The sequence below is a fragment of the Falco cherrug genome, chromosome 6 (genome assembly GCF_023634085.1).
Source record: "Falco cherrug isolate bFalChe1 chromosome 6, bFalChe1.pri, whole genome shotgun sequence".
Classification (NCBI taxonomy): Eukaryota; Metazoa; Chordata; class Aves; order Falconiformes; family Falconidae; genus Falco; species Falco cherrug.
In genome coordinates this window covers 22,949,951-22,976,033 of record NC_073702.1, presented here as the reverse complement: position 1 = coordinate 22,976,033, position 26,083 = coordinate 22,949,951, and the positions used below count along the sequence as shown (strand labels likewise).

The following is a 26,083-nucleotide window of genomic DNA, read 5'->3' as shown; positions in this document are numbered from 1 at the left end:
TCTCTTGGGATTCTTTCTCGAAGAATAAAATAATCAACTTGATGTATGAAGACATGATTCAAACTAGAGAAGTTACTGCTGTTAGGAGTGGATTAGTTAAAACTGCTTGGCATCAGGAGATAGTTATCTATATTTGCCTGTATTAGAAGGAAACCCAATCTGATAAATTTTATGAAATGGCTTTTAAAGTGTATTTTTAAAGAAGGTCTAATATTTACTAGCTTAATCAGTACTACTGTTTATATATTTTTACAGGTTAGGGAAGGTAAAGAGTAATTCCTGGAGTGTAACTCCTCAAACATAACAATTTATGTGCCAAATGAAATCCATTGCTGGTGTTTCTTAAAAGCTTTGCAAAAGTAAGTAAGGCAGCATTAACCTCCCCAAGCTCACCAGGCTCCTGACTTTCATCAGCATTCAATTGTTGATGAATTGCCAACATTTTTGAAGTAAAAACCGTATAAACAAAAGTACAAATATATTTAAAATGTAAATGCTTTTTGGGGGAGATCAAGGAAGAGATTAAATACCTCAGTCTGGCGAAGGATGTAAAGATCTTCCTTAAACTCCCCTTTGACTTCAGTAGACATAAACATTTGCTTGAAGTTTGGCATGCTCAGAGCTTTGAAGACTAAATTCACAGGCAGGTTAGGGAATTGCAGCACGGAGCAGTATCCTGCCCAGTTTGGGAGCCCAGCCACATACTCAGTCTGCAGGCTGGACTTAGATGTCTACAAACATGGCAAACTTAGGTAGGGTCCAAGCACAAGGAACACTGAGTGCAGAGAGCGGGGGCAACCTTAGCTAATGGGCAATTAGGAGGAAAAAGCCTTTAGCTTGTCCTAATTGTGAATTTGGGCCCCTTGCTGCCGTTGATGCAGAGCTGGGATGGGTGCAATGGCCAGCCTCCTTTAGAAGTCAGGACCACACAGGACCATGGGGTCCTTCTGAAGAACATGCAGAGGGAAGGTACGGCGCCACGGGCTCCTTTGCGAGAGTCGCTGTGCAGGTGCCTTTCCTTCCTCTGCCAAAGAGTGTTTGCTCCAACAAACATCAGGATAAAAAGGGCCGGGGGATATTAGCTTCCAGTAGTATTTTATGGCAGCCCCCAGTCCACCTCTGCTTCCAGCCACAGAGAGGATGAGATGATGGGCATATTGTTGCCCACCCCCACCAAGTTTCAATGTCTTGGTGCTCAGCACATCCCAGCGTCACTCAGCTGAGGGGAAATCTTGCAGGTTGCTGCAGCAGTGAAAGCAACGGGCGCATGGCCATCTGTTGTGCCCAGCATGAGGTGGCAGCTGTATTTCAAAAAACTAAAATTTTGGTTTTAGACTTTTACAGGAACAGATAGGTTAGTTACAGATATCTGCATCTTCCGCTGGATGCAGTCCCAACTTTTCACCTAACAGTGATTTACAGCCCAGCCCCAAATCTTCAGCAAGTTTAAATGTAACTGTTCTGTAATTAATTTCAATTACACCTTCTTGGTGCTTCACTGTATGTTCCTGAGGCTCCTAAGGCCCATACCTTTACTGAGTCTCTCCACAGTCAATTTGCCTATAGTCTGTGTTGTCCTCCTGTCATTTCTAGTGGTGCCAGATAAAATTTTCAAAACGATTCAAAGCAATTCTCATGGAAAAAGTATATATTCCTCATGGGCATCATTTTCATGATACAGTAAAATGGGAAAATCTCAGTGGTCAAGTTATCATTTATCTTATTCTATTCTATCACCTTAAAATCACAATGCTCTTGCACTTACCTTTTATCTAACGGAAGAGTTCACATGAGCATAGTAATGGCATTGAAAACAGCTAATGATCTTCCATTCATGTTGCATGGGGGCAGGAAATCAGGTGATCAAAATGCAGCTGCCCAAACCCATATGCATTGATTAAAAAGCCATATATATGGCATATTGAGGGTGGTGGTGGTGGTCACACTGTGCATCTTCAATCAATGTGATTAAATGCTTTCCAGAGATACCAGTCTTACTTTTGTCAAAGGAATCAAGTATTTTGTTTCATTTCTGTATGTGTAGGCAGAAGATGGGATCCATTATACGATTTTTTAATTTTATGTATAAACAGAACACTATACAAGATGGAGGTAATTTGTGACCTGGTACATTGTAAAAAATGACCATGTAAGCACTGATTTTCTCATTTTCTTCAGTTTAAAAACAGTTGTGGGGGAGGAAAGACACTGCTTGGAGGGGGTGAGAAAAGGAAACAGGGGAAAGAACGATCTAAAAATAAAAAAAAGGTAAAAATTTCAGCCTGATTCAATTTGTGGTTTGTAATGTTGCAATGAACAAGCTGGACTTCAAAACATTCAGCTGTGTAGGATGCCCCTTAGTGGTTGAATATAAACACTGTTGACACAAGAAATAATTTAAACATGGAAAAAACCCCCCAAAATAATATTTGTATTTAGTAACTGAGAACAAAGGATTTGAAACGCTAACATGCACCGAAGAGCCTACAAAGCCATGTTTAGATAAAACATCAGAAACAGTCGGAAAAATGCAAACCGATAGTAAGAAAACATTCCTGAATAAGCTATTGCACTGAGTGAGAAGAACAAGAAAACAAGGGAAAAGGAGGGGAAAAAAGGTCAATCTCTATTTTTATTTTAATCACAATCTACATTACGGGATGAGTGGGCTTCGCAGAGGCATACAATCAGATACTGAACTCTGCAATGAAACCCAACCCAGTATTTTTACTGATACTTTCTAGAGTAGAGAGTTTCTGTACACAATTATGAAGTTATCTGGCCTGCTGCCACAGTTCCTTCCCAACATCATATGGATGGCGTAGCCTGTGGCCATATCTGCTGTGGCAGAAGGTAACCAGCTTGTGTTAAAATACACAAAGATTTTTACACAAAAGGCATCAAGAAATGTTTAAGATTCAGTAGGAAAAATTAGGGTGCACAAATTCTGTAATACACACAAATGCACATATCTAGTTAGATATAACAGCACAAACCAGTCTAACTCTTCTCATAAGGAATATATTGCTTCTAACTTTTCCTTTTCAAAACCAGTGTTTGCACAGTAAATCTGCAAAAGCTGCAACAAGGTGACACTAACGAAGCATGGCACCCTCATCGATCTGTTTACACCTACTCTGATTTTAACTGTATTTTATACCTTTAGATCTCTCTCAATGTATACACGGGATAACAAAGAAAGTCCATTGTATTTATAGACGGTTTGTCTTTGGAAAACTGATGCCTCTGTTAGTCATTGTTTTTTTTTCTTTCTTGAAGAAGTCTGTAATTCGTCCATCTTTTTAACTTTGCCTGTAGAAATCACAGCTGCAAAGTGTCTCATTACCTCCACACCAGTTACTGAGGCAGAAAAGCCACGCATCAGCACTACTGATGTAAGCCTTTACTTCTTGGGTCACATCCCAATGCAGCTTGAAGGGTCAAGGGAAGTCTCTTTTGAGTTAGCTGGTGTGTGCTGTAGCTGGATATACTGATCCCAAACATTCCCAGTAGCACCGCTGCCCGTTGCAGCAAGGTGTCTGACGAGTTGGTAACGATTTTTCCTGCAGCTTGAGTCTATGGGAGAAACAGGGCAAATTACATGCTGATTCAGCTGAGGGCAACACAAAAGTGTGTCTTTGGAACCTACAAAGCACTTTTTTCTTCTATATGTCATAGAGTATGACTCTGCTTTTTGCTGAAGAGTATTCGGCACAAACCACTGCACATTTTGCAGGGCTCCCCTTTTTATGGCTTTGTAAAAGAAAAGACACATTTCTAATATGATCTCTCTCATTTGTAACTCATCGATTTCAGTGACTTTAATGGGATTCCCTCTGGCTACTTGGCTGAAAGGGGAGCTGAATTAAGTGTGGAGGCTTAGGCATAAAAGAGAAGGGACTCTCTTGTTCCGTGAAGTTCAAAGATCTCCTTCCCACAGATTAGCTGCTAACACAGTGATGCTCCCTTGAATGTTAGTTATTAATTCAGGAAAGCAAGGCTAAAAGGGATCAGTATCATCTTTTGTTAGCTCCACAGGTGGGACTAGACCAAGCAGACAAGTTTTAACACAGTCTCTTTCTCAAGTCTAACAAAGTAGCAGAAAATGCCAATCAAAGTAAAGATACAAAAAAAATTATTTACTGATAATCTGAATAACAGTCAGAACAGAAATTAAGTTACTGTTGCTTGCTAGGACATACGATACACTGACCAAGAAGCAGAAACACAGTTGCACAGACTCCCTAGAAAGCAAAACAGAAATTCCTATACATATTGGCGCTGTGAGTTAAAACATACAATGCGCCTTTCTAGTTACAGCATTTCTTATATGAAATCATGACTAGGCCTGAAATAATGACTTTTGTGTACTCTCCCTTGCAGTCCACGGACGGAAAGCATGGCACCACTGGCAGGAGTGACATGTTCCAAGGAACCTGATTTTCACTTCCAGATTCTAGATTTTTTATGTGAGGTTAAATAATCAGAGCTGAGTGCTCTGACCTTGATAAACGTGTCTGACGGTGTGGGTAGCTACTTCAGCAGCAGAATAAATGATGGCAAAATAAATTCCAAATAAAATTACTGCTTAAGGTGATATCAAGAGATATGCAGGAGGTGTGAAAGAACTTCCACTGCTGGGACTGAAACACAGTATCCTTAGCTCACCCCCTCAGCTACGCAACTATCACCTCTCAGCTACTATCGTCTATGATTTGGATGCAGATCACATTGCTAAGAGCCATCAGATTTTCCAACAAAAGGATATACACTGTAAATATCAAAATATGGAGTACGATAAAGAAGATGCTCTACTTCGATGTATATATATATTTGGGCTGGTTTATTCTCAATTATGTAGCTAATTTAAAACATTTTCTATGCATGCCTTTTTTTATTTATTTTTTTTTCTTTTCATATAATAATTGATACTCTGGTCCACCAGTGTTCCAGAGGCCAATACTGGCTGTGGTTTCTTTATCATATAAATAGAAGCTGCTTGATGCATTTCACTGACAGCTCTTTTGAGTTGCTTAGGAACTCAGCATCCTTCTTCCCATTAACATTCTCCTACTGCCCCAAACACACAAAGCCACTGCAAGAGAAAATGGTGGAGAAGTATTTCCTCTTTAAGCACTGCAGAAACATAAACTCCTTCCAAGTAGTCTGCATTCAGTATTCCAGCATGACACCAATTATGAAGAATTATCATAATTCATTTACTTTTCAGCAGAGGCTTAATTAAGACTTCTTCTACTTGTTACGCAAGTTAACCCACCAGAAGCCAGCGTTCCCTTGGGTTGACCATGCAATAATTTGAAATGAAATCAGTCTGAGCAAAAGAAATACTGGTATTTCAAAGATGTAATTAAAAGCAGAAAAAAAGGACAGAATTTTCATACCTGCAACAACCTTATATACCCAGGTGTCATTCTCCGGAGAGAAGCAATCATGATTTCTGAGTCTTTGCAAAATTTCAGACCCTGCAATTTTAGAACACACAAACCATTACTACATCCCAGGGAGTTTTACAAGCTGACCCTTTACTGAAACATAAGATTAAGTCTAATATGGTTTGCGACAATGCCAAAAGCACTCCAAGAAGCAAGGTATGCAAACATTTTTTCCTCACCTGATGCTCTTTTCCCTCGAGCCCGTTACATGCTTAAGGTCCTAGGGGTATATAAAGCCCAGCTCAGTTGCATAACCTGTCACATGGGATCTGTCTGCACCGCTTAGGTGTTGGCAGAGCCATAACTGTTCTGCCTGGGGCCAGGTATGTCTTGCAATATTGGAAAACTCTTTGGGAATGCCTGAAGCTCATTAAGAGAGTAACTGACAGCTGACCTCCTTAAGAACAAAAGGGCCTAAGCCTGCTTTATAGATAGTACTGGACATAAAAAAAGGTCACTATAGCTTTTTGTATCGTAGAGTGACAATGCAAATAGGATTGGATGGATTTTATGCAACTTAGAGCACACATTTATACCCACAGGATGACCTGACTCGGTAGGAAGCTTAATGCAGCCATGACCTGACTTGAAAGGATATGCTAGTATAATAGGGTTATTTGGAGGCACGTTTAAAAATAAGTTCCCTCTTTTCTGATAGCCTTCTCTTTTACTCAGCATTATGCATGTTCTTGACCCTTTTTCTACTGCTAAAGCTTTACTACTAAAAATATCTAATCTAATGCTGCTATTGCTACCTTCTGTTAACTGTGATTTTTTTTCACTGTAGTGAGCTTGGATTCAGTTCTGCTCCTGGGGTCGTATAGCACACGATCTGAGAAATGGTGGTAAAATCTAATCTACAGAAGTAATTTCTCTTTCTTTTAGGAGTGTACATGGAAAGACTGCTGAGAAAGCTCCTTTTCCCCATTATCAATACATGCAGCCTTGAATATGGATAGCAAGGCAGAATATAGCTGCAGTTGCAGTCCTACTTCTAAGCATGCAGGGTAAAAATGTTCAGGTGGTGTAAGTCAGTATAGCACTGGTGTGCAGAGTGAGCCCACATGGGTTTTTATCACAAGCACTCCACAGAACAGCGCTGATTTACACCCCTTTAGCCTGTGCTACAGCAGCCTAAAGCTCTCTGAGAAATATTCCTGCCGTAAAAGAGCAGAAACATGATATGTTTCTACTTGGAGAAATACTCTACATTAGGTATTCCACAATGATACCACTTATCAGGAATCCACAAAACTCATTTACTTTTCAGCAGATGCTTAATTAATGTTATATAAAGGCACACTGTTGTTTTCTTCTGAGACTCTGGCTTATATGGCATGCAGTGGGAAGATCTTACTTGCCTCTCACTGCACCACATTTATACCACGTGAACCCCATCGGCATCAGTGGAGTTATATGTCGTTCACAAAAAAGGTAACGGACTTGAACTCATCCTATAGCGTCAATCTAAATACTAAAAGCAAGAGACTGGCAGCCTGCCATCTGTTGTAGTTTGGTTTTTTTTTAATACGGAACTTGCACAGTGACTTCATGCTAAACCTTAAGTGCTGTATACTGTAGCTACAGGAAATGTATCAACAGGAAACAATCAATATAAAATTGGGAGCTGACTGAAATTAATGGAAAATGTACCAGTAAGTACAAGTCACTGTACCTGCCCAAATGCATTTGGGATGAAAACCTCTACTATAAAAAAGCTTTTTTTTTTTTTTTATTTTTTGTTCTTGTTTCTCACTGTATGCCCCATACTAACTTCCCTGCACAAACAGGAGAGCACCTGGGCTTGCTGAGCAAAGCAGGACAAGGCTAATGCTGCAGAGTCCATGTTCTTCTGGAAATACACAGAATGAGGAATTTTTCCTTTAAATTTCCAGTCTTGCCTGCATTCAAAGAAAAACCTACTTCCTACAGTATCAGTTTCAGGAGGTCCAAAAAATGTGTTACTACCAATTTCTGTCATTTTGTGTGTAACTCTTTCCATTCAGAGGATGGCAGTGAGATTCCTGTGGCAAGGTATTCAGAAAGGGAGAGCTTTCCAACCAAGTTGCTTTGTGCAGAAAATAAAAGGGAAGAGCATGCCTTGAATACCAAAGCTGTCTTTAAAAATGACTTATTTGCCGTACTCAACATATTGGCTTTCTGTAATTGCAGGTGTAATCAAAATCTGCATAACTTTCTGAGGACTCTGAAAGAATAACCCTCCCGAGCTGTTTCAGGAGAACTTTGAACAAACAAGGAGCTGCTCCTGTTCCTTTTGAAGTTCAAGCCTCTGAGAATTGAGCCCTGAGAGCCAGGATGCAGAGATGAACGTGCCCATCCTGGGCAGGGGACCGGCTAACAGAGGACGAAAAGCACAAGCCGCAAAGGGCTCTCTTGGCAAATACCTGGTGGTCCCACGCGCAGCGCAGACTACTCGCCTCGGTCATCTACTAATGCCTTCACTGCTTGATGGCGGCACTGTTTTCTAATAGCATCAAGCAGATAAGAATGCAAATGATATGCTGACATTCCCCCCATCCCAAAATTAAAGGTGAGGGACACTTTGAACCCAGCTGTCAATATTCACCACCTTGCACTCTATTTCCACGAAGAGAAGTAGTCAATAATGAAATTAAAAGTTTCTTTGCTGTAATCCTGTGCATTTGGGACCAGCAAGAGCTGCTTCCCCAAATGCATCAGGAATCAACCAACAGGAACAGCTTCTTTTCACACCATTAGAAGCCCCTCCTTGACCGGCACTCCCCGAAAAGCTTTTCATGCTGCCTGTGCTGCTCATGAGCGTGTCCCTGCCTCTCTGGAGCACGATGCAGGGACATGCAGCATTACTCACCACAGCTCAGTGGCAAGCAGCAGGGCAAGCATGGCAGCCTGGGGCTCAGCCCCCCGCTCTTTCAGTCAGTTTTGCAGCCCACCCCAAGCTTGTGCCGTTGACCGCTCCAAGACAGATGCCTCAAATATTTAGGCTGAAACTACACTAACCATTCCTGGACTTGCTGCTTTCTCTGTGTGCCCTGGACTTTGTTAGCTTCTCTTTCACAGACCACTGCTTCTTACATCACCCTGAATTCACTTTCAGATCCTTAAATATGTTGTCTCCTAAAATCAGCCTTAACTTTCCAGCCATCTTTGCTGCCTGTGCTCTGTACAGTGATTCCTATTTTCCAGCTCATTTTCCCAGCTACTTTCCAGTATATTTACTTTTATCCTGACAAAAGCTATGTCAATGCTTCCCTCTACACCAATACTGCAGCTTTAGCACCAGAAACTTGCCTTCAGAAGAGGGGCCTATACTGCTTTCTTCCGCTGGTCAGTTCTTGCTGTTGCAGACCCTTGCGAGAGCTGGAATAGCAGTGGTCTATGGCACTCGAGAGACTCTGGATGCTAGTGGGCCCGACTCTCACCCATATCGGAGTCCATTGCCTACATTTACCCATGCCTTCCCCCCCCCCCCCCCCCCCCCTCCGCTTTCTTATTTCTTAAAAAATCCTATTTCTAACAAGTTTTTAGCCACCCTGAACCAGAGGGAGGGAGGAGTGAGGCAAGCTGGTAACATGTGTGAATTAAACCGCAGGCAACAGCAGCAGGGGAGAGCGGTTTCTCTCATGCCTGCGTGGAAGCCCAGATTAAGGAGCTGCAGCCAACACGTGGCTGTTACACAAAGGATGCCCAGACACAAGGATCCATCAGTGGGGCCTGCGGCTGACAGCATGCACGGCCTTGCTTTTGGTGACAAATGGAAATGACCGAGGAAGGGAGAGGTGAGGGAAGGTCAGAGAGACAAAATAATAAAGGGGGAAAAAGGGAAACTCCGGCCAGTGGGAAGAGAGGTGATGGGAATGCCCAAGTGAGCAGCCTCCCCAGGGCTCCCCTCCAGTGCAGCAGCGTCACCCCAGAAAGCCCCTTGCAGAGGACACAACTCTTATTGGGACCTGCTCAAACTGCTGGCGGTGGTTCATGCTTGTGATGCTGTCATCGCTGACTGGTGCTACGCTCCATGCACATGTACCATTCGGGCCCCAATCAATGGCGGGGGAAGCACGGGAAAGGCAGGTGATTCTCCCGCTGCTGCAGTTGCTTTCCACGAGGATCTGCCACAGCCACACTACCAGCTCTGCTGGGGCAAGGCCACAAGAATGAAAAAGCGAGAACAAGAACGTGATAAGACCAAGGAGGGGAAAATCCTTCCTCATGGGTGGCTGGGGTGACGGCCCCCCCACTGCCAAGGGAAGGCAGCCTGGACACCTGCAGACAGGAGGCTCTGGGCAGCACAGGGGCTGAGCCACCCAAGGCAATGCGGTGGCAAGTGTGCGCGTTTATGGGCCTCAGCTACTTGTGACCCACTATATGCTAAGTGGTTGGAGCTGATGTCTGACAACAGTTGTTGCTCCTGCCTGATGAAGATTGCAGGCAGAACACTGCAGGGCATTGCTATGTGCAGTTGCATTTCTCAGCAGTAAACTGGTTTAAAGCAAGACTCTCCCCTGGCTTCCAGGGTCACTAAGCTTGACCTACTCTAGGCCTTCCACCCTGATACAGGGACAGCATTTTAAAAGAGTTTTTCCTGTACAGCACACAGAATTTTCATTCTATACCTGGACAACAACAGCAAAATTTATTACTTTGAAGTCATAATTCTGAAAATAATTCAGACACTTAGCTAAAGAAGTACTTTCCAAAATTCATCATCCTTAGCCAGGGTGGATGAATACAGGCAGGATCCTGAACCTACCATGGCTTCCACTGCAGCTTTTTGTGCGGGACAGGAGTAAACAGAGTGCTGTCACTGCAGGCAAATAAATAAACCAAACCATGAAGAAAACAAACAAGCAAAGCTTCCTCCACACACAACCATACGGCTAATCCTGGGCTTTTTGACTTTAACAGCTATTAGGTCTGAGAGTATGTCCTCACAAATCATTCTGTGCATTACTTAAAAGATTAAAGCTGGGCTAAAAGGAATTTTGCCTAGAACAAAGGTAATGAAAACATCAGCTCTGTAGGGGTAACAGGATTCGATACTGTCAGCTCATAGAAAAAAGCGACGGTCCTGCCCCAAAGAGCCTACAATCCATGGGGAGGCAGATGGATGCTACCAGATGGAGGAGCCCAGGGAAACAAAGAAAATATACTGCTTGGCATGCGAGGCAATGTTCTCAGCTCACTCAGCATCAGGTTGTTTCCAAATTTTTGTAGGCGTTGCAGCAAAGCACAGTGTTAAGGAGGGATGTGAAGGTGGTTAAAGAATTTTAAAATGATAAAGGCAAGCAAGGAACAGGAACAATGTTAGTCATATTGTTGCATTACACAGTAATAGCTTTTCGGAGCACAAAATTAGGGAGATTTATTGGAAGATGCTGATGACAGAAGTAGGAAATACTGTCAATAAAAGAAGACTGCAATACTGTGTAGATGAGCTGAGGCACAGACAGAAAATTGCAGATAGTTCTGTCCTCAAAGTCATCTAAGGTTACAGATAGACAGCAGCAAGAGACTGTTGCTGAGGCTTATGGAGTTACCATTGAAGTAGCTTAAACTACTCATTTATTTCCTGCTGAGAGCTCACTTGCTCACTCGTCACAGCTCCACTGCCAAGTGGTTACTCCTGTATTTGCAGCCTGCCTACTCACAGTGCTTTGATGCCATTGAGAGATGAAATAATGGAAACCGACTAAAAATTAACAGCGAAAGAATAGGAGAAAATCAAGTTAATTTCTGCTACAGGGAAAGAAGAACTTCAGCCATGAAAGAAGATTTTGTTAGAGACTGTTGCAGTTTGTATCTGTTAGAAACTACAGGGGGGGAAAAAAAAATCCTGGATTTTTTTTTAAAGTATTTCCAAAACAAAGGTAGGTAAACACTACTGTCACTGGCAGCAGCACAGGTGTAGCACAAAGGCACTAGCCTAGCACAGTTCATCTGGAACCCAGTTCTGGTCAAGCAGGGTTGGATCCCTCTCTCCTAACTCCAAATGTGGCTAGCGCAGATGCCTGCCTCAGAACTAATCGCTCTAAACTCCCATTGTAATTTACCTATTTTAGATGTTTATGTTAAGATCAGGGAAAGAAGCGACGCTTGATAGTACAGTGAGTTAGTACAGCTAGCGCAGACATCAATAGTGTAAATGCAGCCAGTCACGTGAACTGCACCCCGCTCATTAGAGCAGCAGAATTAAAAGTAAAGCTGGTATGACGAACAGCTACTAAGATGACCAAAGCAAATGGGAAGTATGTATTACAAGAATAAGCTATGTTCAACCTCACAAAAGGAGGATTGTCAAACCCTTCTTCTCCTCTTAAGACACGGATGAGCAGCGCTGGCGCCCTTGAACACTGATTTTTGCCTCACTCCCCAACTACTGGATGTCGTCAACAGCCTAGTTTCATCTTCCCTTGCTCAGGGGAGGTCTTCATAGAGGGAAAGCAACATTGCTAAAACAGAGTGGGAAAGCCAACACATGAGAAGGACTGCATTATGGCCATGCATACAAGGTGCTATCTGACCTGATAGGCAAGTACAGCACCCTTGGGGGGACCATCTCCAGTGTCCCTGTAGGCAGTCATTGCTCTACAGAACACTGCCAGTCCTGGCTGCCACTGACCCAAGAGCAATCAGCTGAGTGAATAAACTGTCAGTTTTTCTGTAGCTGTGTACTAGTACAGAAATTATGTATTCCTTTTACAACTGAAAACCAAAAAACCACGACTAAAATGAAAAAAAACAACCCACAAACAACCCCAAACCAAGAATACAAACAATGGGCATTAACAGACAGACTTAGGGTCTTTGCAGGTCTGAAGATCTTAACGGATGCTAGCACCTTTTTAAAAAGTACTGCTATAATTATGCCAGCCACTGGCAACTCCAATGTTTGGACCCACCTTAATATTTGTACAATTTTGCAGAATCTTTAGGTTGGACTGCGACAGAAAACTGTTCTAGCAGATACGGGCAGGGAGAGGCCTATCCGCCTCTGATGTGCAAGTGACACTGCATCATAAGCACTTCCCTGTTGGGCCTTTTGCTTAATACCCACTCCTGCAAAGTGGGGTGAGGGTTTAAAATGCATAGCAGAGTCATAGCTGTCTTTTTTTCAGCAACAGCTTTATGCTTTGCTCCTTCTGAAGCAGGTTCAGAAATCAACCAGCACAACACACTACCAGAGAAGCTGGAACACTATGGGCTGTGCTCATAGGCCTGAGAATTACCTGGGTGCATATTGGCGGAAAGATTTATCTATGGCCATTATTCTGGGACGGTTCACATCTGGCAAGCAGTGGACAGACTTCCAGCAGAGGTCCAGAGTCCCAGTTAACCCTGGAAAGATTTTGTAACAGTTCCCTTTTTCTCACAAGTGTAATGCACTGTCTTGCACGTACCAACCACTTCAGCAAGGCAGCACACTGGAAGGACACACAATGCAATCCTGACAGTCTGTGAATGAGGTAGTATCATCATTTAACATAATACCATTTATCAGCTACCAAGGCACTGCTGGTCTGACTAGGGATGCCTATGACACACCTATGGATGTATCTGAACACAGAAGACTCACAAGACACATCATTATTCAAAAGCACACCCACTCTAGTGATCGTGTGTGCCAATAAGCTGCTATTAATCCAAGACAATGTATTACTTCTTGTTCTCGAGGAGTGCCATACAATGGCTGCTATTTTGCAAAGGAATAAGGCATTAGGCTTTTTCCTCTGAACAGCCTGTGATTTCCATTTAGAAGAGATGCAGCAAAGAGGGACGAGCTTGCTAAGGAGCAAGGCATGCCTTCTCACCCTGCTCTGCTCCCCGAAGTCCACTATCTACCTCAAGACACTCATCAGATATGGGCTCCTGTGCCAGGCTGAACATGTGTTTCTGGCTAGCCAGTCCTCAGTGGGTGTTTCTCACTGTGGGAGTTGATATGAGAAATCATATTACAATCTGTGATGAGCACACTTCACGTTGTGTCCTTTGCTGCTTCTGTGGCTGATGAGACAAAAAGCTAGACCGTCACACTCTGTGTCCTCATGGGCATCACTCACTCCATCTGCAAAGCGTCCTGGATCATGAGAGGCCACACACGGTGTCCCAGACATCTTCTGCAGCATGATACACAGTGTATAGCTATACTGACCTGCATAGGGTTGTAACCTGTCCAATGCACGTACACACACAGCCTTTTGAATCTGAACCACTTGTCTGTAAAAAGCTGGACAGATCATTCCCAGCAGTTCTGTATTGCTGTTGGGAAATATTCTCATCAGTAAGACCGTGCACATGAGCACGTGCATATGCAACTAGCTGTTGAGCAGGGTTCTTCCTCCTCCTCTACCCTATTACATGTGCCAAATCTTCACTGTGTATCACATAAATGACAGAGCTGAAGAAGCAGCCTTTTGATGTGAATTCCAGAAGTGCAGGTATTTAGGGATGGCAGCTGAGGACTGAAGGCCATGAGGCCTGCTGTGATGCCCGCAAATGATTGGGAGGCTTGCAAAGAACTGCCATATTTTATGTACGAGAAAGACCCTAATGTACAGTACCCTGAGCTTTTCTGTAACTACTGACAGTTTTAGTTTGCTTCAGAGCACAGCTGTAGTGTGAAAAAATAGCCACAGCAGGGATGTTTGGGGTACCAGGACTCTGGAACAGGGAAGGATTCATTCTAAGAAGACGATATAGACACATTCAAAGCATGACCACAATTTTGGTTCTAACTCTGAAGTGCTGATTTACAACAGAAGTATACAACTTCAGTCAATCACTGGTACCTCTCTGTTCTTTTCAAACAAAATTTTCAGATAGCCAGAATGGGGGGGTTACTATATTCCATATGGCTTTATAAATTATGAGTCATGAATCCCACAAAGGCACCTGATCCACTTTCTAAACAAACATGTAGAATCTTTCTTTCTGGATGGGCTGGAACTTGCTATGCATGTCATCACAGTTAAAATTAATCTGGAGCTATTATCAAAATGTAGAATTTTATTGACATTTACCATTCCTGCATAAGCAAATGTGTCTATAAACATCAAGAGGTTCTGAAGTCTTCCTTAGCAGCCTGCTAGGAAAGTTACTTACATTTAGCGGTAATAGATATCTAGATCTGCAACACCCCAAAAGGGTTTCTAATTTAGAAACTGTAAATGCTTTGATCCATCCTTGCAGATATATAGGCCTGAATATATATTGGCGTATGCCGTGTTTCCAATGCAACAGGCTAATGAATTACTCCACCCAAAACAGAAAAGGCCTCTAAAATCTCTTGTAAGACATTAAACTGCAATATAAGAAGATATAAATTACTGGATGATAGTATGATAGAAAATGCTTCAAAGCTTTAAATTAAATTACACAGATTTAGTGGGAACCTTGCTAGTTGAATTTCTGTTCTTGCACACTGACATGTTCCCTTGTAACTGCCTTCACACTGTTGAGTACACATGGTTCCCATCGCTTACTATCTGTATTTCTATTTAAATATTCTAATTCCTGAAAGTGGCATCTATTATTTCTGGCATGGCATTGTGCCAGCACAGTTGTGGCTGTTTAACACGATTGGTAGTCTATTTTTAGGCATAATCCTGTGTAAAAGTACATGTCTTATGCTGTGAACTCTATAGCTGACCACCGGAAGATTCATCAACTTAAGATGAGGGCAAAACAATCTATGCAGGAAATAAAGCATGAAAGATACATTAATCAAAAGAGCAGCATTTCTATAATGTTTATTTTTTCATTAGGCACTCTATTCTGATTAAGTGTTGTGGCTATCTGACTGGGAGGCCAAGCAGATATGATTAAAACAGAATTCAAATTACCTAGAAGTGGAAAACAAAACAAGAGGGGCAAAGTAGTGAACATTTGCACTTGAGCACACATGATGCAGTGGACTTAGCATGGAGCCCTCTCTTCAGAGACCGTGTTTCCCATGGCACAACGCTAACAGCTCACTAGGACCAGATGGTATTCACCTAAGAGCTCTAAACCAACCCAAGGATGAAATAACACAACTGCGAGCCACGGTGTGTAACCCCTCACTGGGAATTGCCTCAGTGTCAGGGGATGGGAAGGTGGTGGAATGGCTAATTTTTATGAAGGATTCAGGGGTGATCTGAGGAACTACAGACCAGTGAACATGACGTCCTTATTCTGCAGATCAGTAGGAACCATAGCAAGGAACAAAATGAGCAGACTCACAGAAAAATATATTCGGAAGAACTCCATTAAGCTTCTGTAAAAGGGAGGACATACTTCAGAAGCCTATAGGCATTTTTTTGTTTTGTTTGAGGAAGCGACAAATAAGCAACCTTCCAGTATCTTAAAGGGGCCTACAAGAAAGCTGGAGAGGGACTTTTTACAAGGGCATGGAGTGACAGGACAAGGAGGAATAGATTTACACTGAAAGAGGGTAGATTTAGACTAGATGTCAGGAAGAAATTCTTCACTGTGAGGGTGGTAAGACACTGGCACAGGTTGCCCAGAGAAGCTGTGGATGCCCCATCCCTGCAAGCGTTCAAGGCCAGGCTGGATGGGGCTTTGAGCAACCTGGTCTAGTGGAAGGTGTCCCTACCCATGGCAGGGGGCTGGAACTAGATGATCTTTAAGGCCCCTTCCAACCCAAACTATTCTGTGATTCTATGATTAAGGTGTACTAAAATCCATTTAAAAAATTAATTGGGGAAAAAAAGCTCTTGAAAAGGAAGTCTCATGGGCTAAGAAGATCCTCGTTTAAATGAATAAACAATTAAAAGATACAAAAGTAAAAGCAGGAATGCAGTTTTCCCACTGGAAGGAATTCACCCATGCAATCCTATGGGACTTTGTGCCATGATCTGTGCTGCTCAGCAAAGTCCTAAATGACCTGGGAAAGGTGATGAATAATGGGGGAACAGAGACTGCTGATCCCACTGCAGTTATCACGAGGACTAAAATTGAAAGCTGACTGTGCAGAGCTTCGGAACAGCACTACAATCATGAAAAACCAACGATAAAATGGCAGACGAAATTCTGTGCAGGATATTGCAAAGTGGTGTGCATAATTACTTAAAACTGATAAGGAACATTCAGGTATGAAATAACAGTTCTGAAGATATCAGCTCAGTACCCACTAAGGGGTCAAAAAAGCAACGAAATTATTCGGGAAGGACTAGAGAGCAAATCAAAACACACTTGAAAAAAATCACGGTGAACCTGCATTTTTAGCAACATGGGCAGTTTCGGTCCCCCCATCTCTGAAGCAGACTCACAAAATATACAGGAAAGGGCAAAAAAAGGCATAATGAAAAGTAGGAAAAAAATCTCTTTACAAAGAATGAGCAAACAGGAGTCTTCAAGTTGGATGTGTCAGTTTACTCTTCTTCCCTACTTCCTCACCTCCTCTGTATGTCTTCCCCTCCCTCTCATGTTACAATGTTCTTACCAACACTTCCATAGTCTTCCCAGACCTGCAGACAAAGGGAGAGTTTGAAATACAAGCTATTAAGATTTTCTTTCTTCACTCAGAGTTAGAGGGAGGCTTCCTCCGATCTTCCTATACTTCTCCAAGGCAGGAAATGTGTAAGGATTCACTGTCCTCCTGCCCCAACATACAAAGGAAAAAAACCCACTCCTTTGAGTTTCTTTTCCTCCTTCCTGCATCATAGCCTTGTCCACAAGATTTTTAGAGATTGCCAGACACTGACTTCTCCAACTTGGAGGCAGGGACCCTGTTTTCAGTGCACGGCTTCTCCATAAATTAGGAACTGCTGTGACAGATTGTCCCAACTTGATGTTACTTTCAGAGCCAATTGTAAACTCCTTCCATTTCACGGCTTACAGAAATCTCAGCAAACTGCTTTTCCCCGATGGTGATGTAGTACTTACTCGTTAAGCATGGTTCAGTCTTACCTCTCACTTATGGGAAGTTTGCGTCTACTTTATTTGGATACTGGAGCACAGGTACTACAACAGCCAGGGGGTGTAAATGCCCTGGCTTCTTCATCTTAGAATTTAGTTCTGACCAGCTTTTGACTCTGATGTAAAACTCACTCCAACGAGAGACATGTTCATGGATTCCCACTCATTTGAGCCACAGACAGGTACTCAGTTACTGAGAAATGCACTGCTTCGATCCTTGGCTCATACCACTTCAAAGACTGGTGCACAGTTCAGTTCAGGAAGAACAGGACTGATGGGCTGCAGGCTGGAAGCTGCCCTTTGTATAGGCTCTACAAAGACTTGCCATGAGGTGCATATTCATTCATTCCTATGAACTTCTATAAAAAAGCCTTTCCCTGCCAGAAACAATTTGGTTTTACACTGATCTACAGGAAGTGTCCAATTGTACAGATTATGCAGAATCCTCCTTTGCTTGGCTCCCTACAGTCTGAAGCACTCGTCTTTGTTAACTTAGTGTCACGTATTTTTGTGAACATTGAAAGCTCTCTGGAAGGCTGAGAGTAGCATTGTGGAAAAAAAGATTGCTAGTCACCATAAAAATGCAAAGCACAACCAAGGGAGGGTGCTTTAATTTCAGATAGACAGCTGTAAAATTGCTTAGCAAAGACAGTTGGAAATTTGTTTGTATCTCTTCCCAATTGCAATGCAGAGGTGAATGGCTGTGTACTGATAAAGCCATCTGTCTTGTGGGTGCCTGGAGGAAGCCTCTGCACCAAAGCAATATTGCCAGTTCTACAGTTAATATCCTGGTGCACAATACTCTTGAGCTGAGAGTTGGACTGCAGTCATTTCCGCCGCCTTAGGGCACACCATAGAACAGCATGCTCAGTTGTAATGACTCTGTTCACAAGCACAGGCTGCCAGATTGGGAAAGGGAATGAATATCCCTGCAGGGCATAATGCAATGTGAGCACACCATTCCAGGCACTGAGATAACAGTCAGGTCCATGGACTCAGATCTGAATCCAGAGAAGAGAAGGAACAGCAACTGTGGGTAGAATGCTTTACTGGGTAGGCTTTTCAGATTACTTGCTTATCCTGGACACTCACAAAGAATAACAACTTAGGTGCTCAGGAAAAAAAAAAAAAAAAAAGCTGGTAAAGACTTGCCTAGTTTGGATTTCTAACAGATAGTTTTATGTTTTTTGCAGCACTACAGGGTTCTTTTCAGACTTCTTTGATTGGCTTCAAACAAAACACTGTGCAAGAGACTGCTGTACAAAGCATCTATGACTTCTGGATACAGGGAATTCCTAAGATTTGGATCAGCCTTTGACAACTGGAGCTATACCAAGGTTGACAGAAAGGATCCTTAGTTGTTATTCAAAAAACCTAATTACCCCCTTCGAGATACTTGCTCAATGCCATTTCATCTTTGTGACTTTTACCTCCGAAGCTTCCCACCTCTCATCTGAAAGTGGAAGTCTTAGGTCATCCATAGGAATGTTGCTGAGCACAGAGCAGAATGGATCTGCAAATCAGATTGCAAATTACAAGGGAACAGCCACACTCACGTAGCCCCATCTCTCCTTCCCGCCTGTTCACATCCCCTCAGCAAGTCACTGCCGCCAGTTGCTTCCCACAATCTGCCCATGTTCAGATTCTTACTCTATGGCACCTGCAAGGTAGTCCGAGATGGCTTTTCAGTCTGTGAAACAGGGCAAGGCCTTGCAAATTATGGAGAAATAGATGGGCATGGGACTTCTACAAACACAACGGTCAGCTAAGTCTGTATGTCAGGTACCTTGACAAAGATTTTTTGGCTTGATATTGATTTTTTTTTTGCTTATGCATAAGGGAATCAGACTGAAAGAAAGGATACCGTCAGGGTGTTTTGACAGAAACACTGCTTTTTTCCCTAAGGCTTCCAGTGTCGGGGAGAGTTAAGGAATCTTTTGGAATCCTGCAAGACATGTTCTGTGTTAGTACAGAGCCAGAACCTGGGAGCTAGAGGCTCTGTGCTGTTTGTGAGGGCTTTATACAGCCACAGGTCAGATTCTGGCTAAGGCAGTTAAGACTTACCTCAAATAAAGCAGCAGAACTGCATTCACCGACTGTATTCATACTGAGAAAACAAATCAATGTACTGCTCTGAACACCTCTCATCTTTGGCTCTTTTTCTTTTGCAGTTTTCAGTATAAAACACTTCCGTTTTCTCTTCTGCCTTTAACTGTGGGCTCCTACAGATGGTGCAGGAGAGGTACTTCCAGTTGCAAGTTGTTTTAAAATCCTTTTCCTTTCATGTTTAGCTCCTGTACTAGCTGGCCTTACTTGACTTGCTGGTTACTGCACTGCTACGTTGTCATTACTCCTCTGTTTTTCAGTTGTGTAGCTTTGGGGCCAACCTGTGACACAGCCTTGATTAAAGGGAACCATGAGAGTGATGAACCACTACAATGAAGTGGGAATCCCACTGGTGGTTCTGTCTCGCACAAAGATCCTTCTGAGAATCTGCTCCTGCTTGTCTCTGGACCGTGACAGTTCTGGTCAGAGAGTAACTGGGACACTTCTCTGCCATTTCTAGTTCCAACAGAAAACGCCTACATTTTGATTCATGACACCAACTGCAACTTGGCACTCCATGAGCAGCAGAAGTTGGGAGACTAATCTGAAGTTCGATTAATTATCTCTGATGAATCCTTACACTGCTACCTAATAATAGCTTAGGGTTTAGACAGGTAGTGCTGATACTCTCAGTTAACATGCCTTGCTGTGGCCTGGAAATGTGCTCAGAGAACCATTTCTTTAAAAAATTGAAAATTTGCATATCCCACTGTAAAACTGTGAATGCAACTTCTTAAGCAACTTTCCTAAGCAAACTTTTAAGTTTCAAACCTGTTTTTTTCATCAGTAGTTAATGAACTTACTGCAAGGATCTTTCTTCAACTACCAGCTGGAAGAAATGCAACACAAAAGACAATTCACACACTAGACACCTTCATAACTGAAGTTATGGATCACATCTCATGGGAAAAGAAATAGAAATTTTCCTTTTATGTTTAAAAATAAGGAATCTTTCACAACAATCATTCTTAACTAATGCATATCATTCCCTGCAGAGCAACAGATTGGAAAAAAGAAAGACAGATTTGAGAGGCTATTTACTTTGAATACTTCTATATTATTCTGCTTCCCCCTAAACATGCTCTAAAACAAGAATTCAATTTTTGTATTGTGTCTTTAGTTAAGATTCTTACCCTTACCTAAAAAAATCAAAACATTGTTCTTGTTGAAAACTGAAGAAATACTTGTTGACAGCAGCAGACAACCATTACACCCTGTGCTATTTAGTCTCCTGTAGTTATTTAGTGCCACATGAATTTCTGATCAAAACAAAAAAAGCATGTAAGATAATAAAGTACATGTTAAATACATTAGACATCCACTAGATGATACCAGTTTTCTGTTTTGAAAAAGAAGGTGCAGATAGGGAAATGTGACTAACTGATGTTATTTCTTTTTGGATCTCATAAATATTAGTACTGGTACTCCACACTGTTCAGCATTTTTATTAATGATCTGTAAATAAACATAGAATCACTGCTGATAAAATTTGAAGATGACACCAAGATTAGCATAGTTGATACTAATGAAAGCAGTACAGGCACGCAAAACAATCCATCATTTACTAATCTAGACATAGTCAAAGAAAATTAAGGTTAATATGGCCAAACAGAAACTCAGACATTTAAGAGCAAGAAGTATGGAACCAGGGACTATATCCTGGAAAGCAATACACTTCAAGAGTACTTGTCTACTATGGCAAATAATTCAACGTGGACTCCCTATACAATTCTATGGCAAAAAATGGACCCACAAACAGTGGAACAGTGATTATGAAAGTTGGCACTGCTGAGATTTTAAATTAATTTCTATGTGCGTGCGGTTCCGGAACACTTGTTCTCTAAATGGTGGTGGTGGGGGAAATGGAGAGAATGTACAAGAGAGCCACAAAAACAATTGGAAGGCTGTAGAAAATAACTTAAATAATTTAAAGATAATGTTTAGGGTAGCAAAAAGGAGGTTGCATTGCAGCCTGATTACAGTGTTCAAAAACTTTCACAGACAGAAAATAGTGGCTAGCGAGGGACTATTTAATCTAGTGAAGAAAAGCATACCAAGAACTAATCTGAAAGTTAAATTGTAACAAAATCAAATTTATTCTAACCATGAGAGTGACTGAGTACTGGAATAAATGACCAGAGAAGGGGCTAAGTGTTCATTTCTTGACGTCCTTAAATGAAGCTTGCCTTTCCCTGCTTTAGCAAAACCCACAAATTGTGCTTTTGTCAGACTCAAGTTACTGGTCTTCACCCTGATAAAAGGAAAATTTATGACCAGGCATCTAGATGGGGGTCAGAGAAGATAATCTCATGCTCTTTTTAGTCTTACCCTCTATGAATCTATCAATATACTGAGTGAGTACAGAGAAAAACTTTCTGAGTGATTTTTTCCATCTGGATAACAATGTCACCCGTAGCAGACTGTAAATCATCCAGTAATAAATATATGTCAGAAACTATCGAGATGATTATATTCTTGTAACGCCTTCTAATTCAGGAATTTATAGTTATTTAATATTTTACACATTAATTTTATACTGGATAATTGAATTAATGTGAAAGGGTTAAGCAGACAGGCTAATGAAACACTGTGCCGTGTACTTAGCTTAATGTGGTTGGAAAAATCAATGCACTTTGGTCTGTCAGTTAGCAATCACAGATTTAATTGAATAACATGTCAAGTATTTTAAACTGTTTACCAATGTAAATAGAATCCAGCACTATAGTAATGGTAATAAGCTACAACGCTTTCTCTGAATTCCAATCAGATTTGAACATGACCTTCATTTTAAGCTCCAACAAGCCAGACAGAGATCAAACAGCTATCATTAAATCTACGGAGTTTGGTGATTACTCCTGTGATTCTGAAAAAAATACATGTGCTATTCTTTCACTCTCTAGAACACAGGTAATGGGTAATCAGTTTGATATTCCTAGCAATGGTTACTCCTTCTCTGTGCGTTTATATTCACCTCCACTTCATTACCGTTACTGGGAGAAGGAATACATCACACAGCAATCTTTTACTGAGCCTATCTGAGAAGTGGTGGAGGGCGCGTTGTGCATGACTGCATGAAGGGAACAAGAAGACCAGAAGAAGCACCTCCTCAGCTTGTGTTGGGTGAGTCCAACCACAGCTGTACAACAGCTCCTCACTCTTCTTCTCCTCCTTTTTACCACTCCCAAACAATGGATTCCCAACAGAAGATATGAAAGCAGCAAGGAGCAGGGTCATAGCCCTGCCCAAGCTGAATGAGCTTGCCACTGCTAGACCAGCTCCAGGAGTAGGTGACATTCTGGTCATGCAACATGTACATTCCTGTACCTTTCTCTGATGTAAAAAAATATATTTTTTTATAAGATCCAGATGCCTGCAACGCAGACATTTCCATTTGACTTACCTGTTTATGCTCCCCTAACAGTCAACGTAAATTCTCTTACTTGTACCTTTGTTCTTACTCTAAAATAGCTGTCTAGAAGCAATCAGTTATATTGGGTTGTACATGTATCTATGTCATCCCAGTGATTACAAAGTTCTTTAGGACAGGCAGGTCAGATGGAAACATTTACACTGCAGACATCTGAAGTTAGGGGAAATTAATCCCACCTCGCATGCTTCCAGGCTCTCCTGAGCAAGCTGCAGATGAGCACTGCCTCAAAGCGCCCACTAAGGAGAACCAGGTCCTTGTTTTACTAGGCTGTTCATGTGTATTGTACATGTAAAAATATTGTGCCATCTTTAACTACCCAGCAGCCTTGCTTACATGTTCTAGCATGTTCTTGACTGGAGTTAGGTCTGTTACACTCCCCTACCACACTGGCACGTCAAACATAATAGAAATTCGCTGTGCTGGGTGGGTGCTGTGCAGCAGGCCAAACCTTGCATCAAATTGCTGCTAGTTAAAGAAAGGAGAAAACATGAGAAAACAGGCAGGCTGAGGTGGGAGTACACAGATACAATAAGGCAACATCAGTCAGCGCAGTAGGCAGTTGTCTTAACACACTACTGACCTAGCTGTTACCAAGCTTCTGGGCAGCATCATGGTAAAGGAGAGTTTTAAAGAAGGAAAGAAAGACAATAGAAAGACTGCTCTACAGAGAGTTGTGGAAGGCACTGTGGGAAAAAGCACAAATGTGTAAATCTAAAAATGTTACAAATGGGTGATGAAAGCTAGTATCAGAGGCTGAGAGGATGGAGGAATCATCTGTGCACTGACTGAGGGACTGGGATGACTGGCAAAGAACCTGAAAGTGAAGCAAAGCAGCCTTTGTAGTTGATGCAACCTATAGCAGCCTCGAGTTGATGCAAGAGAAAAGAAGGTATTGAACCACAGATTCATTCCTTCTCTATTTTTGTGTAGTCCTCTTCAACCTTAGATAACACTACTTACTTCTTTTTTTTGCATTATGTATCCTAAAACAGGATGTACATTGCAGTAATAATGTGAAACTACAGCTTGCTTATACATTTTACAAATATATACAGTTCATTAAAATGACTACAGACTGTTAATTCCACGAAGTTAAATACTCAACGTGGAGAAGTCCTTATTAAAGCTATATATTTGACCTTGACTGACTATGGTGCATATACACTGTTTTCAAATAATCATAGACTATATATAGAGATAGGAAACATATACAGCATTTGTAAATACTGCTTTTTCTTTATGCTTACGTGTTTTTCTCCCGTGGCTTAGTTCAGCACATATCTAGCAGATCTAGCAGTTTAAAAATACACATCTTTTCATCTAAGAAAAACATGTATTAAAAATCGTGAGATACTCAGACATTGTAATTAGCCTATTCAACAAAATTTACTTAGATGCAGTGCAGAGGATGAAGTAGTTAACGGTGACGCTAAATTACCTGCATAAACAATGTGCAATGCAGCCCTCCTTAGGTGCAATCTAGGGCTGAAGCAATTAATCACAAAAGCTACACAGCCATAACCTGAGTTTGGCCCAAATATTAAATATAATGCATTTTACAAATCTTAGAGTTTGCTTTTTTTTTTTCACTACCGCTCTTTGTTACTATACTGAATGTGTAGCATGCTGTACAAGCGTAACACACACCTCTTTCTACTCTATGTCTGTGGACTGCTTTTGTGATATACCAGGTATTACCGGGTGAAATGTGTTTCCTTTGGTCAAAGAGCTGAACAATTTTCTGTTTTCATGATGCCACTCACCACTTTTTTCCTTCCTTTTTTTTTTTTTTCCTTCCAGATTTTTTTCCCCTAGATATCATTTCAGAGATTCAGCCTACTGAGCAGTACCCACCTGCACACTGGTGCAGGGGAGAAAAGCCAGCTGTCAGAGAAAATACATAAAAGAATTTATACCCCTACATGATTTTAAAGTACTATATAAAATATCACACCACTTATGAAGCAGTCAAAATCTGTAGTATTAGAATCCGATTCCCACATTACACATCCACAGAAGAGAAGAATTAAGGTCTTACAGGCAATTTTGAGAATAAAACATGTACCTATATACAGAGATACTGGTTTTGAACTCATACCCTTGTATACAAGCATAGTGACCAGCTATTCACTACTACTGATACCCAAAACTAGTTCAGCCCCTGTGGTCTTCCTTGTACATGGAGCCTGGGTAAGGGACCACCAGCTACTCAGAGTCTGCTTTCTCTCCCGTTGTGTTGCTGTTCCTTCCTTACTGTGCAATGTTTAATTATGCAAACTAGAAAGTTAACTCTTGAAGCTACATGCAGGCTGTTTTCTAGTTGATGCTTACCTTTGTCCTGTTGGAATCCATGTAGGTTTTAAAACCAAAATTTTAAAGTTCCATCTTCCTAAAAGCTTGAAATATGCTGATAATTGTGTGTGTACAGTTCAGTCTGAAGTTCTGTGATGCAAAGTCCACTAAAAATACTCTTGTATTTCTCAGAAATTCCATATGATACTGCACTTTAATTAGACTAAATGATGCAGAAGAAGCAAACACTCAAGGCTATCTCCTTTTTTTAGTTTAGTTTAGCATGAAAATCCAAAGCGATAAATGTTTCACTGCTATGTTGAAGGAGCCATGTATAGTGAAATGTAAACCACACTGGGTTCACTGGAGGATATTAATTCAAAATTTTTAGTTTTCATATCCCACCTGTGTTGGTTATACTAATGTTCAATGTACACCATAAAAAGTGTAGGGAGATTCAGCACCATTTATTTTAGAGAAGCAGCACAGAAAAGAGACCAGGCATTAGAATTCTGGTGTATGAAATCTTTTTGACTGCAAACAGGATGTTAAACATGGAACCAAACAATCCTTCCCCTCTGCCATTTTTAGAACGTTACCTAATTGACATTATTATAGAATAAACAACGTTAATTTCTTTTGCTTCTAAACTAGACCTTTTGGCTGTGTTCTGCCATGTGTTGCTCTTAGGTGTCCTTACTGCAGTTCAGCACAGTTGTTTGGCACGTTTGTTTCAGAAACAAATACACTCTTATGTGATTGTATTTATCTACAATGACAATCTACAATTTACCTTCTTGAATTTGGTCCAATTTTCTAAACTCTCCAACATCTCAAATTTTACTTTATCTTCTACTCTTTATAATCCCCGTTAATGTAATAGTGA

The 26,083-nt window shown here is 41.5% G+C and overlaps 1 protein-coding gene across 6 annotated transcripts in view; it reads right to left on the bottom strand.

Moving 5' to 3' along the window:
• Window positions 1-2,396: 2,396 nt before the first annotated feature.
• ERICH1 (glutamate rich 1) overlaps window positions 2,397-26,083 on the bottom strand; it is a 103,572-nt gene continuing 79,885 nt past the window's right edge. For 5 of the 6 annotated variants that reach the window (XR_008732812.1, XR_008732810.1, XR_008732813.1 and 2 more), the window contains 2 exons: window positions 5,403-5,483; window positions 2,397-3,576 (listed from right to left, as the gene is read on the bottom strand). Coding sequence is in view for 1 of the 6 variants with exons in the window: in XM_055714143.1 (XP_055570118.1) it covers window positions 3,416-3,576; window positions 5,403-5,483 (242 nt within the window). In the remaining 5 variants the exon portion in view is untranslated. Of the gene's footprint in view, window positions 3,577-5,402; window positions 5,484-5,632; window positions 5,810-26,083 lie in introns of those variants that run through there. The other variant, XR_003559639.2, reaches the window with a different exon arrangement.